General features: G+C 38.4%; 2 protein-coding genes and 1 non-coding gene across 4 annotated transcripts in view; 1 reads left to right on the top strand and 2 right to left on the bottom strand.

Annotated features, from left to right (window-relative positions):
• The window catches only part of GTF2A1 (general transcription factor IIA subunit 1), a 45,092-nt gene extending 22,616 nt beyond the window's left edge, over positions 1–22,476 (bottom strand). The window contains exons 1-5 of the mRNA XM_025919564.2: positions 22,011–22,476; positions 17,757–17,858; positions 6,551–6,755; positions 4,710–4,774; positions 470–545 (exon numbers count right to left, since the gene is read on the bottom strand). Coding sequence (XP_025775349.1) covers positions 470–545; positions 4,710–4,774; positions 6,551–6,755; positions 17,757–17,858; positions 22,011–22,040 — 478 coding nt within the window. The 5' untranslated portion in view covers positions 22,041–22,476. The remainder of the gene's footprint in view (positions 1–469; positions 546–4,709; positions 4,775–6,550; positions 6,756–17,756; positions 17,859–22,010) is intronic.
• LOC112856730 (small nucleolar RNA SNORA79) lies at positions 5,344–5,486 on the bottom strand. Its single transcript, XR_003223273.2, has one exon. It is a non-coding gene; the product is annotated as a small nucleolar RNA SNORA79 (small nucleolar RNA).
• Positions 20,977–22,492, top strand: part of LOC147579798 (uncharacterized) — a 93,625-nt gene continuing 92,109 nt past the window's right edge. For both annotated transcript variants that reach the window (XR_015252123.1, XM_086709093.1), the window contains exon 1: positions 20,977–21,077. Coding sequence is in view for 1 of the 2 variants with exons in the window: in XM_086709093.1 (XP_086565219.1) it covers positions 21,051–21,077 (27 nt within the window). In the remaining variant the exon portion in view is untranslated. The remainder of the gene's footprint in view (positions 21,078–22,492) is intronic.

Genomic DNA, 22,492 nt, shown 5'->3' with positions numbered 1-22,492 from the left:
TCTTCCAACGTTAATATGCCAAAAATCCCAAGTAAATTTTGTCAGTTTATGCAGACATGCTATATAAAACAGAGTACTTAGTTTGATATCACAAATTTGTTCAAAGGAGTCAAGTTTAATTTATTTGGCAAGTTAAAGGTGTTTAATCTATGTAAGTATTAAATCTATGTACGTATTAATCTATGTAAAGGTGTAAAAATCTATGTTATTTCTATATGATTATACTTCATTCAATAAATAGGATTCTTATTCACAGATCAAAAGCTCAAGTGCAATTTTCATCTTCCCTACTGCATCCTCAGCAATAATTATCATTTAATGTGCAGTAGTACTTGATCTTATTTTAATAACCTAATAAGCTAAATCACAAAAGAAACACTGATTTTTTTCAATGAGGCCAAAACAAAGACTAGATGGTACAATTTTCTGAGTTATACATATAAATAATGGTGCTGTTATTCCTAATTACCTGAATTTGTTAATATCTGTTGAACAGGAGTCACGCCTGCAGGGAGTGCCAAGGTAGCAGCTGTAGCAGCAGCGCTCTGGGGCGGGGGGCGGGAGGAAGCAAAGGAAAAAAATCAAAACCACATATGGGCACAAGAGTACCTCAGTTTAACTCTGGCACATTTTAATAGTATTCGGAAGTTTATTGTTTAGTGTATACTAATACTAAAAGTTCTAGTGAGCCTAAATCCCATTTTATAAAATGATACAATAAAGACTACCTAGCCTAAATGCTTTGCGTAAGTACTTCAACTAAGTAGAGTACTATGAAGCGCCTGGGTGGCTCAGTCAGTTAAGTGTCTGACTTTGGCTCAGGTCATGATCTCATGGTTTGTGGGTTCAAGCCCCTCTTCACTGCCAGCACAGAGCCCACTTTGGATCCTCTGTCTCCCACTCTCTGCCCCTCCCCTGCTCACAGAGCGCACTGTCTCTCTCTCTCTCTCAAAAATAAACATTAAAAAAGAAAAGAAAAAGAAAATGTGTTTCTTCTTGTCATTTAATAGGCCTAAGTAATTTCTACACCTAAAGCCTCAAATTCCCACTATGTCCCCAGAATACAGCTATAGCCCCACCAGGTTCTCTTCATGAAATGCAGGTTCTGCATTTCATTTATTTTAATAAATCTTGTCTGTATAGGCAAATGAAAGGTAATCTAAGTCTGAAGAATAAGTTAACAGCCATTTACTACTGAGAAATATTATTTAGAAATACGAAGGGCCTAGAGGCACCTGGATGGCCAGTCGCTTAGGCATCCAACTTCGGTCCTGGTCACGATCTCACAGTTTGTGGGTTAAGGCCCCATGCCGGGCTCTGTGCTGACAGCATGGAGCCTGCTTCGCATTCTCTGTCTCTCTCTCTCTCTCTGTCCTTCCCCCACTTGGTTTCTCTCTCTCAAACTAAACATTAAAAAAACATATTAAGGGCTTATAATTCATATTTTATAAGATTAATAGATCTCCCTATACTGGCAAAGTGACAACTCTAGTTTCTACACATCACACATGACCCAATGACCACCTACACACCTCTGCACGTTCAAGTTGCTACCAATAAATATTTCTGGAGTGACATACCATACACAAACCATCCTTTATTGATATCTACTGAAAATTTATTCTCATATTATATGAAATAGCATTAGAATAATGCATTAGAGCAATTATTTCATAAAGAGAACCTGCAACACTGGTTTGATAGAAGATCCTGTTTTGTTTTTAATATTTTTGAAGTTTATTTATTTTGAGAGAGAGAGAGAGAGAGAGAGAAAGAGAGAAACTACAAGCAGGGAGGGCAGAGAGAGGGAAGATACGAAGAAAGCTCCACACTGTCAGCACAGAGCTGACAGATGGAGGCTTGAGCTGACTAACTAGGAGATCATGACCTGAGCCAAAACCAAGAGTCGAGCACATACCCAACTGAGCCACCCTGGTACCCTGATCTTGTTTTGTAATTTCTCTGAAATACCTTTCTACCTAATATATTACCACTATCCTCCATTCTTACTGAATTACTTAACTTTTCAATGTGTTCATTTCCAAAGCATGCATAACTATTAAAAAAATCAAAACTGGGGTGCCTGGCTGGCTCAGTCAGTACAGCATGTGACCCAAGAGTTCAAGCCTCATGCTGGGTGTGGAGATTGCTTAAAAATAAAATCCTTTTAAAAAAAAAAAAATTAGAACTTTTAGAAAAAAAATTTTTTTAAGTTTATTTATTCTGGGAGAGACAGAGACAGCATAAGTGGGCGAGGAGCAGAGAGAGAGGGAGACAGAGAATCCCAAGCAGACTCTGCACTGTCATCATGGAGCCTGACATGGGGTTCGAACTCACAAAACAGTGAGATCAGGACCTGAGCCAAACGAAGAGTCAGATGCGTAACCAACTGAGCCACCCAGGTACCCCAAAACTGTTTTTAATGGCTATCTTCTAATCAGGAATAATAATGCAAACAAACAAAACCCAAAAACTTTTTATTGGTAAGGAGCCCACAGTGATTATGTTTCAGAACATATAAAATGTATGAGGCAAACACTGACTGACAACATCAAATAAAATACTAAGATACATATATATGCTAATGCATTTTATTGACGTTTCTGACCCATGATCTGTTTAAATACATGCTTTTTGGAATCAAGGAGATGTAAAAAACAGGTAAGAGATGGGCTACTGATTTTGCCCCAGTCTCTTTAAACACAATTTTAATTCAAAATTCTCTCGCAAACACTTAAAATTCTTAGAAAATCTAAGATGGGCCTACTCCAAGTGATTCTACAAAACTTGGTTTTATTTTTTTTTTTTTTTCAACGTTTATTTTATTTTTGGGACAGAGAGAGACAGAGCATGAACGGGGGAGGGGCAGAGAGAGAGGGAGACACAGAATCAGAAACAGGCTCCAGGCTCTGAGCCATCAGCCCAGAGCCCGACGCGGGGCTCGAACTCACGGACCGCGAGATCGTGACCTGGCTGAAGTCGGACGCTTAACCGACTGCGCCACCCAGGCGCCCCCAAAACTTGGTTTTAAAATGACACAAGTTATTCCCTAGGAAACAGTCTCAATAGTACCAACTGCAATATATATTGTACAGTTAGACTTTTATTTTTAAGGGTGGAGGTTAAAAAAAAAATAATTGGGGGTATTAGACCTGAAATGGAATTTTTGAATGATAAAAATTCTTGTGATTCCATAATAGACTGGAATTTTGTGATTTTCATGCAGAAAAAATTAATTCCAGCAACTTTAACTGGAAGTACAAATAGATATGCTTGATTTTTTTTGTGAATTTAAAAACTGTAATTTCCACTATAGTGCAGAAATTTGCAATTCTGTCAAGTTATAAATTTATAAGGCTGGCATATTTTAAAAGGAATCATTTGTCTAGTAGGTGAGCCCTGTTTCCTATCTGGCTTATCAATCACAAATGAGTTTGAGGTTCACTACTCATCACTCACCAAACAGAAGTGATTTTTTTTAAAATACTCCTTTTTCAGGGGCACCTGGGTGGCTCAGTCGGTTAAGCGTCCGACTTCAGCTCAGGTCATGATCTCACAGTTCGTGAGTTCAAGCCCCACCTTGGGCTCTGTGCTAACAGCTCAGAGTCTGGAGCCTGCTTCAGATTCTGTGTCTCCCTCTCTCTCTCTGCCCCTCCCATGCTCATGCACTGTCTCTCTCTGTCTCAAAAATAAACATTAAAAAAAAAAATTAAAATACTCCTTTTTCATTTAAAAAAAAACTATCTGAAAAAAAATCTCATTGCTGGCGTTAGGCTAAGATTTTTTTTTTTAAATGGTTCTTTAATCATTTAAATGACTCATAATTAAATGATAATCATTTAATGATTCTTTAATCATTAAATAAAAGATCTGGCTGAATTTAAGAATGAAATGTTAGAACTGAGACACCACTAACAGTCTATATATTGTAAACAGAAGAAAAGTCATTTATAAGAAAGTGCTGGAGTAACTATTCTAATAAGACTTCATTTTAATGTTTTACTAAAAAAAAGCTTTAAGTTCATAGGTAAGGATTCTCTAAGGATCTGAAAAGGTTTTGAGTTTTAGTTATATGGTACTATTTTTGATGGGAAATACTGTATGCCCTAAACAAAATGTGAAAATTTAAGGACTTATGTTCAGTGAATATCCCTTAGAAATATCAAAAGACCAATACATAACTCAGCTGGTTAAAATGCACTTTAAAGTAGTAACACACACGTCGTAATAAATCTTAAAAGGCTATGCTATGGTTAAATCAGAGCAAAACTTTTTAAAAGTTTGATCTTAAAAACAGTTATCTTGAACTATGCAAATAGTTCATTTTCATTTTTAGAGCTTATAATTCTCAGCATTCCTGACCTCTTGCAATTAATGGATCTTCTGAAACAGAACTATAATTGGCACAGTATGTCTGGTAGGTCTCAAAACCTATTTTCAAAAATAGCATGGAATAAAACAGCTCTCACAAAGCACCATTCTTTTGGTATTTTCAACAGAAAACTGTATAATTTTATGAACCTCAATGTCTAAGTATCAAGCTAAACTTTAGATTTGCTGCTAAATCCAATATTTAGGAAACTAAATAAAACAGCCATTTTGCTCAAGTTTTGAATAAACTTCAGACTGTTAATACACAACATACCCAGGCATAATCACAATTTTGAGTTAAAGTAGAGCCAAGCAAAGTGCTACATTTTGAGTCTCACCATGTTTGATGCATTCATATGTTGTATCAGCTTAGAATCAGGAACTATAACTTGTGGTGCAGCAGCTAGTAAAAAGAAAAAAAAAAAAAAGACATGCAAACAAGGAACCATGAGGTTGTTTCACAATCCTAAGAATGCTATACAATGCTGAAAAATTTTTTCACATTTTCTGCATTCAAATGCATTCACCCATTTGATATCTCAGAATGTTATAAATATCTATAAATAACAGCTGTGACATACCCATCTTACACTAGAAAACATCAATGAAAAAAAAGAGTTAAGTAACAATACATAAGGACACAAGAGAATTTGGGAACATGGAGTAGTGAGACACCTAATATTTATACGTATACAGCTCTGTGCATTCTTAAACTGGAAATCATCAAACACAATTTAATCCTGTCTTGGTAGCTCAGCATGAACTATTTTATCGATATAATGATGCTACTGTTGGAATGAATTATTAACCCCTTAAGAATGAGCTAAAAAAAAAACAACTCTAGTTTTTTTTAAACCTACAGAGCCCTTCTGTACCATTTGACAGTTGCCAGAATCTTAAGTTACTTCCAACAATGTTTTTAAAAATATAAATCAGAAATAATGGCAATATTACAGAAGTATAAAAGGAATTAAGTGTTTGATTCCGCAAATTTCAGAGAATAAATGATAATCCCATTATCCTAATATTCTCTGAGTGAAGAAAATCAAATTTTAATTTATGATGACCTAAAATCCTAGTGCCAGACCTGAAGGCAATAGGAGGAACAGTCATCAAAACAGATTAAAAGGAATAAAAACAAACAAAAAACAAAAAAAGATTAAAAGGATAAAATTATTTGATGCAGATACAAAATAAAATCAAATATTAAAAGTCATATTTGGCATAACAGTAAAATAACCCAAATAGACATTTCTACTGTACATCATTTACCATATATCACTATCAATTTTAAGTCTTAAGTATATTCTCAGATACTCTCAAATGAGGCATATGGGTACCTAAACTGTTACTTTGAAATAAAATTTTTCATATACCTTCGTTCTCCTTTTCAATAACAAGATTTACAAAACTCAAATGCTCGGAAGTTTCATAACTGAACACGTCTGTCAGGACAGAAAATACTTGTTACATGCAACAGGCCAAGCTTCTTAGCCTTTTCAGGGCCCAAATTTTCCTGAGCATTGAAATGTTCGAAGAGCTACTTCCCAAAGCTTTTGTAAAGCTTCAGTGACACAAAATCTATGAAATTACTTGCACAGTACAAAGCACTATGGACACAATCTATAAATACTTGGTTTTTCTTACCTTGAAACCAAGTGATATAAATTAAGGTATGTTATATATACACTCTTCGCTTAAAAGAAATCTAATTCAGTCAATTTACACTTACTAAATTACTAGGAAATTGAAATTTCCGATTGCCATCATTACAAAAATTCTCCAATGTTTCAGATATGTTTATAAAAACTAAACTTAAATAGGTCTTTGGAGGAATAAATCAATTTCATTACGAAAGTAGATGATTTTCCCATATAAAATAATGAAACCCTTAAATAAACCTTTATAGATTTGACTTATTGTAGGAAATCCAGCATTATGTAGACTTCTCACAAGTATTAACACACTTACCTGAATATCATCTTAGGCTCTCAATTAGTTAACCAGTTGTTTATCATTACTACAAAAATAAAATCCACTTTTTATATAAAATCTGTCGGCAAATATATATATACCAATCCCTCGGCCAATAGAAAGGAAAAACCTAGAGTATTTCTCTTCTTTGAAAATGACAAATTTCAATTCCAAGCTGTAAGTAGAAAAATATACCCAGCCTCACCTTGCTGTGAGGCAGGAATAAGGACCTGCTGGGTCTGCGCTTGCTGAGGTACCGTCTGCTGTGGTTGAGTTTGCTGATGGTGGTGGTGGTGGTGATGCTGCTGTTGCTGAGGTTGATGTTGTTGTTGAACTTGCAGTAAAAGCTGTTGCTCTTCTGAATGAAATCCATCGACTGCCCTAGACTGCATTAGTTTATTCTCCCACAACTACGGTAAAGAAAAGAACATTCTAAGTGAACATCAAGGAAGATAAATCCAGACATGGACAAAACATATTTTATTAGTTTGTTCATAAAATCCTTCCATTTTCAAAACTGATACAACCACAAAATAAACCAACCCCTAATTCTTATCCAAGTGTATGCAATAACCAAAACTAATTTTTAAAGTATCAAATTTCAGGGGGGTCTGGGTGGCTCAGTCAGTTGAGCATCCGACTCTTGGCTCAAGACATGATCTCACGGACTGGTCTACGCTCTCAGAACAGAGCCTGCTTAGGATTTGCTCTCTCTCTCTGTCCCTCCCATGCCCATATGCTCTCTCAAAATAAACAAAAAAACATTAAAGAAAGTATCAAATTTCATTTTTTGCTATCTTAGAGTACTGGAGAATTTTCTTTTTATATCTTCAAACTTTCTACAGTAATTCCTTAGTAATTCCACTCACGTTTCACAGAAGCAAGTTTTTAATAATCAAAGATTATCCTTTTGTAACACCAAATCAATTACTATTTTTATGGAAATCTTTCTTTAATGAAATATCTTTTAAATTATATATGCAAAAAATAAATTCATCTTCTCTTGATTTGAACGAGAAACATTATACAGGCAATCCTCAAGTTAGAAAAGGGTAACTTTCCATCTGTCCAATCCTACACAAGGATAAAGCAGCAGCAATGCCTAAGGCTTTTAGAGGCACTCTCAACCCTCTACACCTTTTGAAATTCCCGTCTTCCATCATGACAAGAAATGACAACCCTTTTCTGCTTTTCCCCTTCTCTTTTCTCATCACACCATAGGACAGCTTTTATGATGGGGGGGGGGGGGGGGAGATCAAGACATGGGCAAAAGGAACACAGAAAATAAAGTATTTATGACTATTTCATCCTTCTTCCTAACACATTTCCTCTCTGCCAGACTGTGTTCAATCTAGAGAGCCTCAACCCTTATAAGAAACTGCCCAAGAAAGGAACAAACTGTTCTTTAAATATACAAATGAAATTTAATTCAGTCATTTTGTACACAAGCACCTACACATACTTTGTTTTCTCCCCTAAGATATGCTCTTGGAATATTGCCTAACTCACCTGAGGCTTCTATCAGATCCTTCAAGAAGCTCCCTTTACCAATACTCACAAAGATTTTTATAATCTCCTGACACTTCCAACTTCTAGAAATTCTATATTTGTAGCTACATGCTAATTACAATTCCAGCATAGGTCTAATGGCTTGCTGAAAAAGTAAATTAACAGTCAATTTCCCAAAGCAACCATTCCCCTAACAGGCTTAGTATCTAAACTTGCCTGAAGACTATTCTTACAGAGATAGTAACAATATCTATCTCCTGGTTTGCTGTGAGGACAAAATAACATATTCCTGTAGTTATCAGAGTCTAGCATAAAGTCAGCACTAATAAATGTTATTTTCATTATTATGGTGGTGGTGGTTCTTAATTGTGTAACAGAACATGACACCAGAAGTCAGAAACCCAGTTAGTCCTAGTCTGGCCACTATTTAGCTTTGTGGACAAATTACATATCTTTCTTGGGCATTTTCCTCATCTAAAAAGAGAACAAGTTCAATTACTTCTAAACTCACTTTCAGCTAAGAAATCTAAGTCTCTGAAAAATCTCAGATTGAAAACAGCTAGAGATCTTTCTAGGGTAACAAAGAATGACTTTCTGGGAGCCCAAGTTGCATCTGGTTCATCTCCATGAAGTAGGCATCTAGCATAGCACGCAGAGCAAAATGGACACCTACACGTTGAATAAAACACATTCCAACTAACATATAGTAAGGCTTCCAAACAGTCTGCACTCACCCAAACCTTCTACACTTTTGTCTGTTCTAAAACAAAACTGGAGCACCTGGGTGGCTCAGTTGGTTAAGCATTCGACTTCAGCATAGGTCATGATCTCACAGTCCGTAAGTTCAAGCCCCATGTCAGGTTCTGTGCTGACAGCTCAGAGCCTGGAGCCTGCTTCAGATTCTGTGTCTCCCTTTTTCTCTGCCCCTCCCCTCCCTCTCAAATATAAACATTAAAAAAAAAAAAAAAAAGAGTCTAAAACAAAACAAAACCTGGTCTCTGGTGAGCCAAAAATCACGGTAAAAAAAGTACTATTAATTAATGCTTTAAGAAACAGTTGTGTTTAATCCATGTTTTTATTAAATTGAAAGCTTCAGTTTTATCACCTCCAATTGATCTACCCACTGCAATCTGATCCATCACATTACTTCAATGAAACTTCCATGGTAATGGCAAATATTAGTAATTATGTATCATGTGCTAAGTGCTGGGTACTACTCACCTAGTACCCAGGTACTAGGTGAGTCCTCTGAAGTCAACGGCCTATGGGTCAGAATCCACCCAACACCTCATCACTATCGTCACTATCTTTTCCAGAGGATTGTTTACTGTTATGGGCCTGCTTCAAGTCCTCTCCTCCCATTACTGTAAACTGTAATGACTAAGTCCTCTGAGCTCCCCTCATCAAGTCATAAATTCTGCAAATAATTACTGAGATCTCCTATCTACTAGACACTAGTAGAGGCATTGAGAACAGACAGTGAACAAACCTGATAAATATCCTTCTCCTCACAGAGACTACATTCTAGTGAAAACTTGTTCTTCTAATCTATCCTCTATTACAATAATCAGGGGTCCTCAAAATGTGATCCCAGGACAAACAGCATCAGCATCACCTGAGAAACTGTTAGACATACCAATTCTCAGGCCCCACCCCAGACCTACTGAATCAGCAACTCTTGGGATAGAGCCAAAAATCTGTTTTAATAGTCTGTCCAGGTCACTTTAATGCATGCTATTAAAGTCTAAACTAATGCATTTCAAACTGCATACTGCAGCCCTTTAGTTTAAAGGGCTGTTAAAATTTAATTTTTTTTTTTTTTTTGTAAATGTAACTGAATTAAAAAGCAAATGTCAGACTACCTCTCTGTCAAGTCACTCGCTGGAGCAGAAGTCCAAAAATCTGCATTTTAACTAGCATCCCAGGAAATCTTTCTCACTTTAAGAAAAAATCAAGCTCCTTAGTACAGAATATGTCACCTCTCCTAGCTGCTACTCTAACTTGTATTCTATTTTCCTAACAGTGTCCAACTACTTGCAGTTCCCAGAATACAGCATACATATCTCATGTCTAAATCTTAGTAAACTACTCCCTCTGACAGTCTTTCCTCACAATTCCCCAAACAATGCAAATGTCAGTCACACAGCCTCAATGAAATCACTGACTGCCTCCATACCCTAGAAATATTTCTTCTGTACTTTTCACACTAAGTTTATCATCTCTACTAAAGTATGAATTCCTTCAAGGCAGAGATTATGTGTCTTATTCAGAAGCTAACAAAATGACTAAGAGCTTATCAGACATTTAGTATTAATTTCAAAGAAGAGAAGGGAAAACAAACTTGTTTTCCAGCATAATATTTCTCTGTAAGGATACTACTGACATTCTGGCCAGGACAATGCTTTATCATACAGGGTAGTGCCATAGGAAGTGTACAGAAAATACAGCATTCCTGGCTGTAGCCTACTAAATGCCAAGGGTGTCCACTAGTCACTAAGACAAGCAAACATGGCCCCATACATTTCCAACTGCTGGGGGTTGTGGGGAAGACAGAAGAAAGGGGTGATGGGAGTAGTCCACAAAGAATCCCCATTTACTAAGCACCAAATACTAGGTAATGTAAAAAATACAAATACAGTACCCTAAATACTTAACATTAAAATTTAACATCACATAATATAAAGTTCAAATTGGCTGAATGTTTTCTCTCCAATTTCATTTTTTATATGATTTTAATTGTATTTATCAAAATATTCTATTTTTTAAATTATCAGCTATTTAAACTAAACAATACCTACTTTCATCAACAGAGATAACATTAATGCTAACAACAACCAAGAATACTGAATTGTTACATATTTATTTATTTTGCTAAGGAAATAGGAAGAACTATTTTTCTTCCTTTTCATACTATTTTCCCTCTAACACAGTAGCTATTATTTCTGGCAATCCTACTTCAGCCATCTTTGCCAGGTCTCTGAAATTAGACACGGAGAAAATTCTTTTTCTGTTCCCCAAATGACTCAGATATACACCTGTGTATCATGTTAACTAGACTAATACTGTATTCTAACTGTGCACTTTGTGAGTACTTTATAGGTACAGACTCATTTTTACAAAATCCTAGAACACTGACATTGTTACTAGCTCCTTTTTACAGCAAAAGAACCCAAGGAACAAGAAGTTATATAATTTATCCAAAACCACCAACTAAAAGCAGGCAAAAATGAAGAACAATCCAGGCAGTCTGACTCCACTATTTCCAGTCAGGGCTGGACTCTGAGAGTGAGCAGGCACACTAGGCAACCTGCTTGCCTCACCCTAATCCCAGCTCTGGTCCAAGTTTCTAAACTCTACACTATATTCCTGTTATCAGAGCAGGCCTAGTCACAACTCTGGTACCTTCTTTTTACTGGTAAGTACTGAATGTCATCTGGAGACAAAGGCCTAGGTTCAAGTCTCTAGCCCATGATAAATGACCCCGTCAAAGCATATTCTCTCAAGTCTATTTTTTGATCTATATATTTTTATTAATCTACCGCTTCCTGGCAGTCTGCTAGGCTAGAAATTCTGAAGGATTCTACTTTCACAAAATATCTAGCTCCTGAATAAAACAGAAGACAAATTCATTTACGTATGGGCTCTCTTGAACTGGGGTTGGGGAACAGAGTTTTCCACAAGGACAAATGAAGTGGAATAATGGATTATTGTTCAAGTTATGACCCAAGTATTTATATATAACTAGGATATATTTAGAATAATCGTTCTCCATCAGGGGTGGTTTTGCCCCCAGGGACATTTGGCAATGCACGGACACATTTTTGGTTGTCAGAAATGACGGGTGCTACTGGCATCTAGTGGGTAGAGGCCAGGTATGCTGCTAACATTCTACAATGAACAGGACAGCCCTCTACAACAAAGAATTAACAAATGACAGAAGTGTCAAGGTTGAGAAACCTGATCTAGAGACAAAGTGAGTTTCAGATTTGTCTCCAATCGAGAAAATTTTTTCTCGCGGTTTTATTGAGAAAAAAGGCCATGGTTTTTGTTTTTTTTTTTTTATTTAAATCCAAGTTAGTTAACATATAGTGTAATGATGGTTTCAGGAGTAGAATTTAGTGATACATCACTTACATGTAACACCCAGTGCTCATCCCAACAAGTGCCCTCCTTAATGCCCACTATGCAGTTAGCCCATCCCCCACCCAATACCCCTCCAGCAACCATTCCTTTCTTCTCTATATTTAAGAATCTCTTATGGTCTGCCTCCCTCTCTTTTTATCCAATTATGTTCATCTGTTTTCTTAAATTCCACATAATACACTCTATTTGCTTATTAGCATAATACACTCTAGTTCCATCCATGTTGTTGAAACAGCAAGATCTCATTCTTTTTGATTGCTAATATTCCATTGTGTGTGGAATATTATATATGTGTGTGTGTGTGTGTGTGTGTGTGTGTGTGTGTGTGTGTACATATACATACATACACACACACGTGCACAAAACACATCTTTTTCCATTCGTCATTCGAGGGACGTTTGGACTCCTTCAGTAATTTGGCTATTGTTGATAGTGTTGCTATAAACACTGGGGTGCATGTGTCCCTTCAAATCAGCATTTTTGTAACCTTTGGATAAATACCTAGTAGTGTATTGCTGAGTTGTAGGGTAGTTCTATTTTTTTAATTTTTTGAGTAACCTCTGTACTGTTTTCCAGAGAGACTGTGTCAGGTTGCATTCCCACCAGCAAGTACAAAAGTGTTCCTCTTTCTCCACATCCTTGCCAACATCTGTTGTTTCCTGAGTTGTTAACTTTAGGAGAGGCTATGTTTTATATCTCCCATAGTATTCGCTGTTGAGATATGGGGAGCTCTGACAGTGTAGAAAGAAAGATGATTTTATCATTCACTTTATTTTTTTTATTTTTTATTAATTTTTTTTTTCAACGTTTATTTATTTTTGGGACAGAGAGAGACAGAGCATGAACGGGGGAGGGGCAGAGAGAGAGGGAGACACAGAATCAGAAACAGGCTCCAGGCTCTGAGCCATCAGCCCAGAGCCTGACGCGGGGCTCAAACTCACCGACCGCGAGATCGTGACCTGGCTGAAGTCGGACGCTTAACCGACTGCGCCACCCAGGCGCCCCTTTATCATTCACTTTAAAGAGGATTTCTAAACTGTCATTCCCATCCATAATCACTCACCAATCCAAATCACAACTTACATTCAAATAGAGATTTAAAAATGGGGCGCCTGGGTGACTAAGTTGTTTAAGGGTCCAAGTTTGGCTCAGTCTCGCGGTTCATGGGTTTGAGTTTCGCGTCAGGCTCTGTGCTGATAGCTCAGAGCCTGGAACCTGCTTCAGATTCTGTGTCTCCCTCTCCCTCTGCCCCAACCCCACTCGTGCTCTGTGTCTCTAGTTCTCAAAAATAAACAGTAAAAAAATATATTTAAGGGGTGCCTGGGTGGCTCAGTTGGTTAAACATCCAACTTCAGTTCAGGTCATAATCTCATGGCTCCTGAGTTTGAGCCCAGCACTAGTCTCTGTGCTGACAGCTTAGAGCCTAGAGCCTGCTTCAGATTCTGTCTCCCTCTCTCTCTACCCCTCCCCGACTTGCGCTCAGTCTCTCTCTCTCTCATATAAACAAACACTAAAAACATTTTTTAAATACATATATTTAAAGTATGTATGTATAGATAGATCAAAAATCGAGACTGTGGTGATTTTTTTTTTATTTCCCATAGTTTATACATTAAAGTAGGCCTATAGTGTTTCAAGAGATAACCTAGAAAATTGAGTTGAAATTTTTTTTAAGTTTATTTTGAGAGACAGAGAGAGTGAGCATGCACAAGCAGGGGAGGGGCAGAGACAGAGAGAGGAAGAGAAAGAATCCCAAGCTGGCTCTGCACTGTCAGTGTGGAGCCCAATGCAGGGCTTAAAGTCACGAACTGTGAGATCATGACCTGAGCTGAAACCAAGAGTTGGATACTTAACCAACTGAGCCACCCTGGTGCCCAGGTTGATTTTTTTTTTCCCATCACTTCCCTTCCAGCATTATCTAGTTAAACTTTAGGGGCGCCTGGGTGGCGCAGTCGGTTAAGCGTCCGACTTCAGCCAGGTCACGATCTCGCGCTCCGTGAGTTCGAGCCCCGCGTCAGGCTCTGGGCTGATGGCTCGGAGCCTGGAGCCTGTTTCCGATTCTGTGTCTCCCTCTCTCTCTGCCCCCTCCCTCGTTCATGCTCTGTCTCTCTCTGTCCCAAAAATAAATAAACGTTGAAAAAAAAAAAAAAAAAACTTTAAATTACATGCACAGTCACTACTCATCTTAATTCGTAATCTAATTCACCATGTATCCTTCACAGCAGTAGGGAATTTTTTGATAAAAGTTTGTGAAATAGCCCAAAAGAGGAGAGGAGGGGCTAGAATTAATGACAAAGTTCTTTGTAAAACATAAAACACAAAATCAATTGTTAATCTTTATTAGCAAGAATGTCTAAACCTGTAGAATCTAATACAATATCCCCATATACACATGGTGATTTAAATTGGAATTATAATTAAAAACTCAGTTCTTCAGTTCCACTAACTACATTTCCAGTGCTTAACAGCCATATGCTGCTAGTGGCTACTATACTGGAGAACACAGATATGGAATGTTTTCATCACCACAGACAGGGCACATTCTGGAAATTCTAATGAGATTCTGAAGAAATTTAGTACAGAGAATTAAAATAACATAAACTCAGTTTAGTCTAACAGTTTATTTTTAAATCCAGTGACAATCTAGAAAAGAAGAGTATGCCCCATTTGGAAAAACAGTAAAAATATTACAGTACTTTGTTCAGTTAGATTATGGAGTCATGTTTGTTATTAACCAATTTAATCAAATATTTACTGAATACCAACCACATATGGAAGGCACTGTGTTAGAGGCTAGGGATTCAAAGATGAGTAATTCACAATTTTTGTTATTAAAAACTAGCCACTAAACAAACAAAAGGTGCATAATATATATATATTATTCAATATATTACATACTCCATTGTATAGATTACACTAATATATATTTAAACAGCCAAATATAATAAAAATACAGGTAGAGCTATTTAATCTCAAAGACAACTCATTCTCTTTGAGAGAATGCCTTGATTCTATTGGAACCATTCAGAAAAACCAATTCCCCACACTTTGTGAAAAGCAAGAGTAGATAACCAACAACCTGGATTACCTGCCAGTATGACTTAAGGTAAGTCTTTGGGGCTGATTTCCTACATTTAAAAATGTTGCATCTTCTAAATAAGTTCAAAGTACTTTAAGGTCAACCATTATACCAGTGTAATGTAAACAGCAAAGTATTTGCTCCACAGAACACAAAGGAATCAAACTAATCTTACTCTTTTCTTATTCATACCCTGAGATACTTTATGCTGTTTCAGTAGTTTATATTGCTATTCTTCCAACTCATGCCTCAAGAGTTGGTGTCCTTTCACTAGCAATTCTGGATACCTACTCTTTACTTTTAGTAACCATTACATTTCTCTCAAGGTAAATAAAAATTTCCTCATTTCACTTAAATCTATATATTTTTCCTTCCTCCCACAGGCAGATTCTTGTTAAAAGCTCTACAGAAGTTGCCCACAGATGCCTAAACACCCTAAGATACATTTTATCACCATAATAAATATGAGGTTTGCTTTATTTAAAATAAGTTGCTAGGGGCACCTGGGTGGCTCAGTCTGTTAAGCAACCAACTTTGGCTCATGTCATGATCTCACAGTTTCTGGGTCTGAGCCCCCTGTCAGGCTCTGTGCTGGCAACTCGGAGCCTGAAGCCTGCTTTGGATTCTGGGTCTCCCCCTCTCCCTGCCCCTCCCTAACTTGTGCTCTGTCTCTCTTTCTCTCAAAAATAAACATTAAAAAAAAATTAAAAAATAATAAAATAAGTCGCTAAGCTGCAGCCTCCACACTTCCACTGAATGGATAAATAATGCCAAAACAAATGTTCTTAGCATTGTGATTACTGTCCTCAAGGAACTCAATATCCAATTTCTAAGCCAGCAGTTCTAAACCTTTTTGGTCTCAGGATCTTTTATTCCTTTCAAAAATTACTGAGGACCTCAAAAAGCTTTTATGAAATTATAACTAAGTTGTTTTTTTATGTTTACGAATGCATTTAAAAACAGCAATGTAGGGGCGCCTGGGTGGCGCAGTCGGTTGAGTGTCCGACCTCGGCTCAGGTCACGATCTCACGGTCCATGAGTTCGAGCCCCGCGTCAGGCTCTGGGCTGATGGCTCAGAGCCTGGAGGCTGTTTCCGATTCTGTGTCTCCCTCTCTCTCTGCCCCTCCCCCGTTCATGCTCTGTCTCTCTCTGTCCCAAAAATAAATAAATAAACATTGAAAAAAAAAAAAAAAAAAAAAAAAAAAGCAATGTATCCATTACATGCTAACATAAATAACATATCTTTAAAAAAAATAACCATATTTTCCAGATCAAATTTAGTTGACAAGTAGCTTGAAGAAAAAATAGCTGGATTCTCCTATCTGCTTCTACATCTACTTTGTTGTTTTGGTTCAAGTAGAAGAAAATCTGTCTTCCCACAGCTAAGCAGTTGGGAAAAGAAAAAGTATTTTAAATTATGGTTTCTTAAAAGTTAGCTATAATGTGGAATCTGAAACCATACACAAAATCCATTAATTTATCTTTCACTTTGAAAGGATTTTGCAACATCATGCATTGGTCATTTGGAAAATACAAATTCACTGAATTATGCAGATATTCCAAATGTTAATACATTTCATTAAAGAGTATCAAATAATGGCACTTCTTAATAGTAATAGTGATCTCCTCTGGACCCTTAAGTAAACATCGTTTTAATATTCACTGCATCAAAATGGGATGCATACATAAAGCACTGTGCATATGGAACAGTTACCTCAAGGAAAAGCACTTGTGCATTTGAGTAGCTACTTTAATTGGCCACTTGTCAGAACACAACTTTTACTGGAAATATGACAAACTATGATTTCCAGACTTGGGCATTTGGCCAACCTCATGGACCCCCTGAAAGAATCTGTGAGGAAACCTCAGGACTCCACAGACCTTATTTTGAGAACCACTGTTCTGAGCAATATGGCAAAAAGATTGCATGATTTCATGAGTCATTACAATACCAAGAAAACATAAATGCTAAATAAGAATATCGACTGCTTCCGCTTAAATCCAAAAAAATCCAAGAGACAGAAAACCAGTTCCAAAGTAAAATAGATTATAAACCCAATATTTGGCCCATGTAAAAAAAAAAAAACAAAAAAAACTTAAGAATGTGAAATTCTTTCACCCAGCACTTAATTTCTACAACATAAATACATTTTAGAATATATGTACATTAAAACCATAGAAATAAGGAAGAAAAAAAAACTGTCAAATAATTAGACCATAACCATCCATTAATGGACTAAAACAAACCTATAAGGGGGACTTATAGTTGCTTAAGCCTCGGATTCTCAATTTTGGCTCAGGTTATATCTCACAGTTGTGAGATCGAGCTCCACGCTGGGCTCTGCACTGAAAGCACAGAACCTGCTTGGGATTCTCTCCCTCTCTCACTCAAAATAAATAAACTTAAAAAAAAAAAGTAAGTCCTACTAATTTCCATTATCACATACAAAGAAACTGAAATATCAGCAATGTGCCTAAAGTCAGAGGGAGGATGGACTGTAGAGCTGGGATTTAAAACTAGCACCCTTCACCTAACTTTATACTGCCTCCTGCAGCAAAGTTGAACGTTCATCCCATGGAAAAATTAGGGATCAGTCGTGGATTGAAGAGAGTATTTTAAGGGAGGAAGGAAAAAGTATGACTACTAAAAACAACAACAAAAAGAGAGAGGCAAACTCACAGTTTTCAGTTCCATCAGAACTTGCTCATCAACTCCATCATCCAAAAAGATGTCTCTCACATCGTTAATAACATCTTCAATCACAGATCTGTATAATTTAGGCTTTAAAGGAAAAATAAAAGACTTGAAAAAGATCATTTTTTACATATTAAATGTATGACACGTTTTCACAAATTCAAAACAAATTAAATATAATCGTTTCTCCAAATATCTAAAACTTATTTTAGAAGATACAACTTTAAAGATATCACCATCTTAACAAACCTCATTTGCTTCAGTTAAAATGAATTATTTTATGTCTGCATATTTTTTTATTTATTTATTTATTTTTTTTTTTAGCGTTTATTTATTTTTTTGGGACAGAGAGAGACAGAGCATGAACGGGGGAGGGGCAGAGAGAGAGGGAGACACAGAATCAGAAACAGGCTCCAGGCTCTGAGCCATCAGCCCAGAGCCCAACGCGGGGCTCGAACTCACGGACCGCAAGATCGTGACCTGGCTGAAGTCGGACGCTTAACCGACTGCGCCACCCAGGCGCCCCTCTGCATATTTTTTTAAAAGGCGTAGACTACTTAATGTAATTTGTATAGGGAAGATCCTTACACATACAAGGTCCACACAATTTCCAGTTATAATTTCCTATGTTGTTATACTCAAAGCACCTAATGTGATCCAATAACAGCTTTATGGGTTGCTATGTCTGGTTCCCATTATTCTTTCCTTTGTTTGACTCCTCTTCTATCTCAGAACCTCCTCATTAAGCTTTGAACTAGAGAACCTTCATCCTACAGTTATTTGTGACATCTGCAACCTAAAAAACATTCAAATTTAAGTATCACCTAATTTTTTGTTGTTGTTGTTGTTGTTATTAACCAGTCTGTGCCTTTAAGCTACACCATTATACTGTTCATATACCCACACTAACAGGTCTCAGAAGTCCCAGAGAAACAAGGCACACTGATCTCTTTCCCAAGATTTCTTTCCTTCAACCACTGCCCAAATGATATTATGAAATGGAATCATGGACAGCCTCAATGTTTGTTTTTTAAATTATTATTACTATTATTGTTGCTATTTCTTGGGAGGGGTTGGAGGGAAAGATGACTTCTAGAAAGTTGCCAGAAGAATAAAATGAAAACAGATGTGAAAGCACTTTCAAAAGCATAAAGTATTTTTTAAAAATCAAAAGGTGATAGTAATTTGCCCAACCCACATCCTATTTTTAACATGTTAGGCAAAAAGTTTGCATGTCAGTGGGACAAAGCTAGTGGTGCCTCATTATAAATCCTACCCATTATCACACACAGTTAAGATTATCAGACTTTTTCTTTTAATGTTTGTCATTTGTGTTTTATATCCTGCTTCTAGTAAAAATTACTGGTTACCCAATAAAACCAAGGGTTTGCTTTCATAACCAAAGCTCAAACAAATTTAAATGTTTCATTAGCATCTCTATCAACAACATGGTTATCACAGGAGAACCCTCTAAGAAAATGTGTCCCTGCAATGCCCAAAATATAAATAATGAGTTCCTCTGTACAATTTACCTCAACTATTAAAAATTATTCGTTCCTCTTCATTACAACCAGAAAAACAATTCACATATCTGGGTTCTCACTTTTGCTATTCCACTCACTAACCTTTTATTTTGCCAAATCTGCCTCTGTGAACTTTAAATTTTCACATGCAAAATGTAAAACTCTACACAGCCTCCTTATGTTTAACATTGATTCTATACATAAGGAAAGTGTAACTGACTATGGGTATCACCTTATCCATGGTGACTTAACACTGAATTACAAAAATAACATTTAAAAAGTCGTTTTAAGCCAGTAATGATCCTTAAAGCATTATAAAGAGGTGGTGAAACTTTAAATCGGTACTCAGAATCTTAAATTGATGATGAAAATTATTTTTTCAGCCAACTGGATACTTTGGTGTTTTCCGAAGTCAATCGCTCCCAAAAATCTCCAGCTTGGAGATCCAGGCATTTACAAGTACAAAATTTGTTTTCTTCAGGTACTCCCCATTTAATGAAACCATTCTGTTTTAGGATTTTGCTTATGTGCAAAATCACCCACAACCTGACCATTTAAAGGATTCTTAAAAGCACTGTAGCTGAAAGGAAATGTGTATTCTTCATGAAGTATAAACACACAGAGAATAATTTAGCATTATTGTTCATAAGTTGATAAGCCCTCAAAATACCGATGTTTTTAAAAGCATGGAGGTACAAACACACTATTTGAAACAATTTCCAAGTTATTATTTAAAATGCTAAACCTTACTTGAGCCAAAATTTTTGCCTTCTACAAAATACCAAGTAATTTAGGTTTGTCCTGGTTTTCTTAACACAGATACTTCAAACTTAAAAACTGGTAAATGAAAGAGCCAAGACAGTGGCAGTACCCAATGATTAATTAGAAGGTTCCTTTCAAAAGTGTTAGTCCCCTGGGGTAATACTGGGAAATAAACTGGATTAACTTCTGTATGGGATATCGATATGCAATGAAACAGAAAACACTATCTACCTAGAATTTTAACTTTTTTCAATCCAGTTTGCACTAAACTTCTTCACTCTTACTATTTACAATTCCCTTATAGGTAAATGTACCGTGGGCATAAGGTCCTATGTTGCAGCTTTTAGGCACTTAACTATTTCTTCGAAAAGCTTTTTGTCTCCAACACTTAATAGAAAAACATGACACATCAGAAGCTTTGTTTCTAACATATTTTCTGAATACTTAATGATCAAAACACTACCAAAGTCCCCTGAAGCCAACAGTTAATGTAGGAAGCATTTTTTTTAATCCCCGTCAATAACGCACTCATTTTCCAATACAAAAACGATTTGACATCTGAGCTACAATTCTCTTTAAAAGCAAAAATAAAAATAAAATGAAAAGAATGGACACCAATTCTATTTTCCCCTAACAAAGACAGGAAATCCTAGCTACTGCATCAAAACAATAAAAAACTTGGGGCTCTGAGAGCGGCCCTGTTGGGTGCGAAATAACAGGGTAAGGAAAGGACCTAGAAATAAACTGAGCTCTGCACGTTCCTGCCTCTCGCCTCGGGAGCACGCACCTCCCAGCCCCGCTCTCAGCAGCTCTCACTATTTAAAGCCGGATCTAGTGTTTAAATGGAGAGGCGGTGACGTAGGCCTGAAAAGCACCTTCCCATCCTGGCAGAGTCTATATTAGAGAGCGGCAATGGCTCTATATAAACAGGGCAGCCAAAGGGAGGAGGACCACAAGGCTCAGGGACTGAAAAGCAGGGTAAGCGGCCGCAGCCATGATGGATCGACCCGAGTCGCCAACGGTACGGAGTCGGGCGGCCGCGGGCTTGTCTGCGGCATTTGGGACCGGGCAAAAACGTGTTTTATTGTCAGAATAAAAATAAGAGTGGGGTGGACTAGTGATCATATTGCGTTCGTGACTGAAAAGGTTATTTATGTGACTGCTTTTTGCAAACCTACGTGATCGCAAGTAACCAAAAAGGGTCAATGGGAGAAGTAGGCAAATTTCAAGGCGAAAGCGGGGGCACTTTGACCACTGTAGGTTTTTGTTTGCTTTGGTGCTTTTGCTAGTGGAAGATACGATGGGGGTTTTGCTTCCCCTTCGCCATTTTACCGATTCGGAAGGAACCGAGATAAGTGCTTTTCAACCTTCGTCCTTTTTTTTTTTTAAAGAAATATAAAATGGCCCCAGTGAAGGCTCCCTAAGCACAACCGCCAGAAACACCCCAAGTAACCCCCAAAGTAGCCGTTCACCTTCCACCGCATTGAAGTGGACCACGGTGGGTATTGGGGACTCGCCCAATTCCCCAGACGCGGTTTTTGTTCTGAGGCTGCTCCGGGAGCCCTTCTCGAGCCAGTGTGGCCGGACCCGTCTCGGGGGGAAGCGGCGGTTTCCCACCCGCCCTCTCTCCCTCCCGGCGGCCGGGGTCTGGGGCCAAGGCCGCGCGCTCGCCCCGGCCCAACGGCCTTCGAGGCCCGGACCGCCCCGCGGCGGCCCCAGGCCCCGCCGGCGCCCCCGCCCTCCCCGCCGCCGCCGCCGCCGCCGCGAGCCCGAGGCGCCCCCCCGCGCCCGCCGCCCCGGCCCGCTCCGCCCGAGGCGGGAAGTGGCGGCGGCGGCCGCGCGGGCGGCTGAGGAGAGTAGAGGCCGGGAGTCGCCGCCGTCCCCGCCCCCGCCCGGTCCGGCCGTTGCTGCCGCCTGAACGAAGCCCCCGCCGGCCACCAAACCACGTCCTTACCACGGTGTTTGTATTTGCCGAGTTCGCCATTTCCACACACAACACAAACAAGAGGGGGGCAAGCCCGAGAAAACAAGATAAAAACAAAACCAAAAAAGAAAAAGAAAACCAAAACACCCGGAGGGTGGCCCAAGCCACCGCAAGACTGGGGGTAAAAATTTCAAACAAAATCGGATCCTGAAAGAGTAGAGGGGAGCGGTGAGAGGAGAAGGAGGAGGAGGGGGGCAGTCCTCCCGGAGCTAAAAAACCTCGAGAATCGCCCTTAAGAAAAAAGCCACGACCCTCGTGGGGTCCGGGGGGCGTTGCCCGCTCCCCACCCCGCGCCAAGGAGGGAAACCACCACCGGTCGCCGCTCCCCGCGCCGCCGCTGCCGCCACCGGCTGCAGCTCCAGCCGTCCGGTCCGCCCGCTTCTCCCCTTTATATAGTGAGCCAACGAGCTGCGCGAGCCGCCGCCGCCGCCGCTGCCGCCGAGAGACAGGGC

Source organism: Puma concolor, chromosome B3 (genome assembly GCF_028749965.1).
Source record: "Puma concolor isolate L17-30 chromosome B3, mPumCon1.1.hap2, whole genome shotgun sequence".
Classification (NCBI taxonomy): domain Eukaryota; kingdom Metazoa; phylum Chordata; class Mammalia; order Carnivora; family Felidae; genus Puma; species Puma concolor.
The sequence above is the reverse complement of the archived record's forward strand: the minus strand, read 5'-3'. Positions and strand labels throughout refer to the sequence as shown.